Here is a 6000-nt window from a genome sequence, read left to right as displayed (position 1 = left end):
ATTGAAAGTTTGCTTGCGCGGGTGGAGATGCGGTTACCGTAACGGAGATTTTTCCACCTGCCGCTCTATATGTCAAGTATCAACTTTCAGTCGGTCTTGACCTACTACCTATAATGGCCACCCTTTGCCCCCTTCCCCCTCTTCAGGGAAATTCCTTTTTCAATGCAGCATACCTCCACCTGTCCTACACGGTCGACGACCTCAAATACCCAAAACATCCACCAGAGGTCCTCCTTCAAGATCTGACGTCACGGAAGTTGTAAGGTTGTCAAATTTTCACAGATTGACCTGACCAAAACATGGGAATCTTCAAACAGGTGAGTTCTTCCTCCTCCTTTATCCCAGACTTTTTATTATTCCAGATATTATTTTGATTTATTTCTATTTTTTTATTTGCTTAGTTTAGTTTTTCTATTATTCGTTACATTATCCTAGTCCAGTTCTTTATATTTTGATCATTAAATAGGTTTTTATTTATTAATTTAGATATTTTTTTATTTTATTCATTAAATAAGAATAACTTTAAAATGGGGGTAACCAAAGCGTTGTAGAAAGTCTCCTAATCAAATGATGAGAAAAAACTTATAACCTTGACGTACATTTTCAAACAGCGGGCAAATAATGCTTCTACAATACCCCCATAAAAGATATAATGAAAGTCTGTAAAAAATAAGAAAATTCGAAAATGGGAAGAAAAAAAAATCTTTAAGGACTAAAAAATCAGTTGTTTGTGTTAAGTTCTTCAAAAGAATATTACAACAAAAACCCTTTTATAAAATTTCAATTATTCTATAAACACACTCTTTCAGTGACCCATTCCACACCGGCCATAAGGTCATCCACTCAGCTTTCAAAGATTCTGAAAATTTAAAAAAGGAAAGAATACAAAGAATATTTGTTTTATGCCATAAAACTTTATACAATTATTTCGCAATGCAGTGCTTCACATTTTTAAAAAAGGTTTTTCACATTAACATACTCAATTGTCGGAAAAACTGCAATATTTTTATAGTTGACTGCAACTACTTTTTTTTTTTCAAATGTAGTGACTACCAACTACTTTATGATAGATGTAGTCTCTGCTTTTAGGAAACAAACTTTGCTTGTGGTCTAAATTTAGAAATATGTTTTCAAAATGGTTTTGAAAGAATAAATAATTTTGAATAAAACTTGCCTTATATAAGGAATTATTAAGAAATGTTCATTCGTGTTTACAGGAGGCAATTTTTTTATTCAATACCATTTCTTTACGAATTTATTCTTCCACTTCTTATGCCTTTCTCAACAATTAAATTTAATTTAAGACAACGAATGAAGGGGCATTCCATTGACGAGAACATTAGTACTCATCAGATTCGAAAAATTAGTTGCGTTTGACTAACGGTGAAAGTAGTTTGCCAAGAATCGCAACAAACTGCTATTTATTTATAATTATTATTTGTACCGCATGTATATATATATATATATATATATATATATATATATATATATATATATATATATATATATATATATATATATATATATATATATATATATATATATATATATATATGTACTGCCGGCAATAAACGCGCTTTTTATTTACGTATTTATTTATATCTATATAATAATTCATAATTTATTCACAACTCTTTCGGATAGTTTCACAAATTATTTCAATAACATGTCGGTAGAAAAAAATGCTGTTGTAGTTCATTTACGTCGCACTAGAGCTGCACAATGGGCTATTGGCGACGGTCTGGGAAACATACCTGAGCATGATCCGAAGTCAAGCCATCACAATTTTGATCCTCTGCAGAGGGGATGGCGCCCCCGCTTTGGCAGCCCAACGACCTGCACGCGAAGTCGAGCACTCTACGGTAGAACAGTTTAACGAGGACCCATACCGCGTACCCCCGGTCCCTACGCAGACTGATCCAAGTGATCACCCTCCCAGAAAAAAAAATTCAAATTCAAATTTTAAAAAATTTAAATGTTAGGATATAAGTGATAAATCTGATTAATATTAATAATGACGGGTCATTATTAATAATAACCGTTTCTTTTGGTTATTATTAATAACCGGTAATTATTAATAATAGCAGGTTATCATTAATAATAACCAATGAAGTTTGGTAAATGTGATTAAATGGTTTATATAGCATTTTGTATTCTAGGCAGTGGCACGTAACTTTTTAAAAAAAAAAGAAGAAGAAGCATCAGTGTAGGGCAGTGTTTCCCAAACTTATAACTTTTGTGTACCCTTTCTAAATTTTTCATAGCGCTGTGTACCACTTGTAAAAAAATGAATGTATTTTTTTCTATAAAAAAAATTGCACATAATAGTAATAGTAACCGACCTACCACCGAAGGAGTTTGCGGATAAGGGTTTCACCCGTTGTCACGTGAACTAAACATAACAAAACTACAGAAAAGTAAAACCAAAACTTAAAATATTGATACACACAGGAAAAATTCCAAAATCGAATAGATGATAAAAATAAAACAGAATGAAAGTTAAAAGTGCTTAAAACATCTAAGTGAATAAAATCAACCAACAGTAAAGGTGTCAAAAATACAGGTAAAAACATATAAAAGTAAGGTCAGGTAAAACATCAAATGGTAAAAATATGAAAAATCACATTAAATACAAATAAGACTAAAATAAGAATAGAATAATTAAAATAGTCGACTAAAAGTTCAAGTGTCCCCCATTCAAGGCTAAGTACATCTAAGATTAAAAAATGTTCTAAGGTAAACCAAAGTTTCTCTAAATAGGATAAACACTCAAAGATGACTCAAAAATTGCACATAAGTTAAAAATCACAACTAGCTGTTGACACCACTAATTATCAACTATTAACTCTGAAAAAAATAGCCAATAGAAAAATACGTAATCGTAAATTTTCATGGCTAGCTTTTAGTTAATTTTTTTTTTTTTTAATTTTCGTTTGTTGCAAGATATTTCGCATAAGAACACGTACCCCCGTTAAACTGTTCCCGTACCCCTGGGGGTACACATACCACACTTTGGGAAACACTGGTGTAGGCTATACTTTAATTTTTAATCACATCACTTTTCAAAAAAAAAAAAAATATTAGAAATACATAGCTGCTTTGAACTAAAATATTAAATTTTTTTAAACTAATTACTTATTTTGGCAAGTAAAGCTACTATGACATTTGGAATTACAAAGTGTTTTTTACTTTTTACATTTGCAACGACTCGAGTTTCTATTGCAATCCTTGACCACCGAAGTTCGAATCTTTATCAAAGCATTCTCTTAGTCTAGTCTTATTTCATTCACTGGAACTTCATTCGCTGAAATAAAAGCTACCATACGGGCGGTAAAACCTTTCCTTATGTACAGTTGTTTTAAAGTGCCATGTTTTGAACCAAGTTTATATAAAGTTTTCATTTTTACCTTTTTTTGTTTTTGTTTTGAGTATGTCTAAACAGTTTCTAAAACGTCATTTCATGACTTCTAAATTGTCATCCATTGTGTCGTTGTGAAACGTGTCAAAATGACTCTTATTTTGTGAAAAACTATAATACAAACGCCTAAAAATGACAAAGAAAGAATCGAGAGCCTAAATTGGGTATAATATGAAAAAAACACAACTACTTCGATTTAGTAGGAACAACATATGACGCAATGCTAAACGAATGGAATTTAGTTGTTGTTTATTTAGTTATTGTTATTAGTAGTTGTTGTTATTTGTTTTAGTTGTTGTTTATTTAGTTGTATTTAGTTTCAATAACTTTTCTTTATAATGCAATAAAATCTGGCGAGCAGCTATTTAAACGATCGAACATTTCGTTTGTTTATTTGTGGCTTGAAGTTAGGCTCGCAGAAAATGCCGTTCATGGGTTAAATTTAGTAGGAACAACACAACCTGTGACGTAGGCTATATTATGTCCAATTCTAAAATAAACAATCAGCTTATTTTGTCATGCTGTTTCCAACCCATAAGAAAAACGAGAAAGAATTACATTTACCAAACTTCATTGGTTATTATTAATAATAAACGGTAAATGTGATAAATTCGCTTAAGTGAATCACTTTCACCGTCCTCTTTGGTTATTAATAATAATTACCGGTTATTATTAATGAATCACATTGATCGTGACATCTATACTGCGAGCAACACATTGAATAAATTATGAAAAGAATATGCACAGATAAAAAATTTCCCTAGTAGAATTTTCTAATTCGAAATTTTTGAGTTCAACTTTTGAGTCGAACTCGTCGAACTTTTGAGTTCAAATTTTATGAAAACGATTTTCAATCTTTCTAACGATTGTTTTACATTTTCATTTCAACGAAAATCCTAATTCAGTTCTATTTTCAACATTTCTATGTACCACAAACTAATTCGGAAGTAGACAAGATGCTGCTCCACGAATTCAACTGTCTCGCAAAGAATCTAATTTAAAAGTATTTTCAATAACACGACGAAACATTTTCATTCATTCTTCACAGTTAAATATTTTTAAAATAGTTAGTTGTCTTTTTTTTCGGTTAATATATTCATTATTGCTAATGAATTTAATTTACGAAATCGAGGTATCTATATATATATTAAACTTTCAGTGTATATATATATTATCTTTCAGAGTATATATATATATACACTGAAAGATTTACACTATATATATAGATAGATAGATAAATAGATAGATAGATAGATAGACATATATACACATCTGCATGTTCTCATGGAGAATTTTAATACTTTTTAATGAATATATTTTTGTTTAAAAAGTTAAAATAAATATACGTATATTTAGGCTTATATTCAGGAAATAAAATTTTAGCAACTTCTATTTGGAACAAACTAGAATTAAGTTTCATCTATCTTTGTTTGTCGGGAAATCGTCTAAAAACGATTTAGAGGCAAATTTATAAGAATTTATTAATTATTGATTTAACCCTCAGTGGCAGAATTTTTATTAAGCATATTTTTCATACTTTTTTTTATCATTTTACAATAATTTAGATTAAAATAAGAGAATTTATTATGTTTAGCATTTTAATAATTTATGGTTATGAAATATATCGTGAAACACCAATGTCTTTCTGTGCGTTAAAGGTAAGCACGGCTCACTTGCAAAAAAATATGTTTTAAATTTACACTTATTTGTAGGTATTTATATCTAAAAAAAAAATAGTTATTCATCCTTGAAACTTATTCAATTTACAAAATCAATTATTGATGAATTTTTGTATATAAATGAAACAAAAAATTTAAAACTACTTTTTTTATTTTAGTACCAATGTATTTTCGATAACCTTACGGACGTTTTTGAATAATTCTTAGATTGCTTTTTTTTTACAAGTAAAAAATACCAAAATATATTTTTTCTTGTCATTAGAGAGTCAGATAAAAAATATATATAAAAAAGGAAGACACCGATGTTCCATCTGCGTCATGGAGTTTAAAAAGAATTCTTTTAAATAGCGAGTCATTAAATAATCAAAAGACAGTAATCAAATGTTCGCTACTTCTAAAGGTATGTCTAAGAGTGACATAAAAGTTATTTTTTATTAGTTTTAAAACTTAAAATTTATATAGCTGTGGAAGAGCATCAGTTATTTTTAATTGCAGTTCCGTTGCATTTAAAAAAGATATTTTTTCTTAATTTATAAAACTGTTTCAGGTGTCTCTCATGGCAACTCCTTTTTCTTCATACTTTAAGTCAACTCTTCGCGAATTTCTGGCGTTAAACATGCAATTGGAGAAACAATTTTTTTTTTAATTTTCAACTTCTTAGTCTTGAATCTGGAAGAAAACACTTTGTTTAAAGATCACTTGGAGACGAATACTTTTAGGCGATTAGCATTTGCACGAAATGGACCTCTCATCGTTAGCCCGACGACAATTATCTGCGTTTACCAAAGTAATTCACAGCAGAAATGCAGTCTCAGGAAACAACCATCGTTTCGTTTATGTGTAGACCGCCGAGACAAGCCGATTTTAACGAAAAAGTTGACATTTGTTTTGTCAAATAAGATG

General features: G+C 29.8%; 1 protein-coding gene across 2 annotated transcripts in view; it reads left to right on the top strand.

The window, feature by feature from the left end:
* Positions 1 to 271: 271 nt before the first annotated feature.
* spz6 (Spaetzle domain-containing protein 6) overlaps positions 272 to 6000 on the top strand; it is a 28344-nt gene continuing 22615 nt past the window's right edge. Inside the window, exon 1 of one of the 2 annotated variants that reach the window (XM_071184375.2) lies at positions 272 to 317. In XM_071184375.2, coding sequence (XP_071040476.2) covers positions 300 to 317 — 18 coding nt within the window. In that variant the 5' untranslated portion in view covers positions 272 to 299. The remainder of the gene's footprint in view (positions 318 to 6000) is intronic. The other variant, XM_016064232.4, reaches the window with a different exon arrangement.

The sequence above is a fragment of the Parasteatoda tepidariorum genome, chromosome 10, assembly GCF_982258835.1.
Source record: "Parasteatoda tepidariorum strain Cologne lab strain chromosome 10, Ptep-v5.0, whole genome shotgun sequence".
Lineage (NCBI taxonomy): Eukaryota > Metazoa > Arthropoda > Arachnida > Araneae > Theridiidae > Parasteatoda > Parasteatoda tepidariorum.
This window is presented reverse-complemented; position numbering and strand designations above follow the sequence as displayed.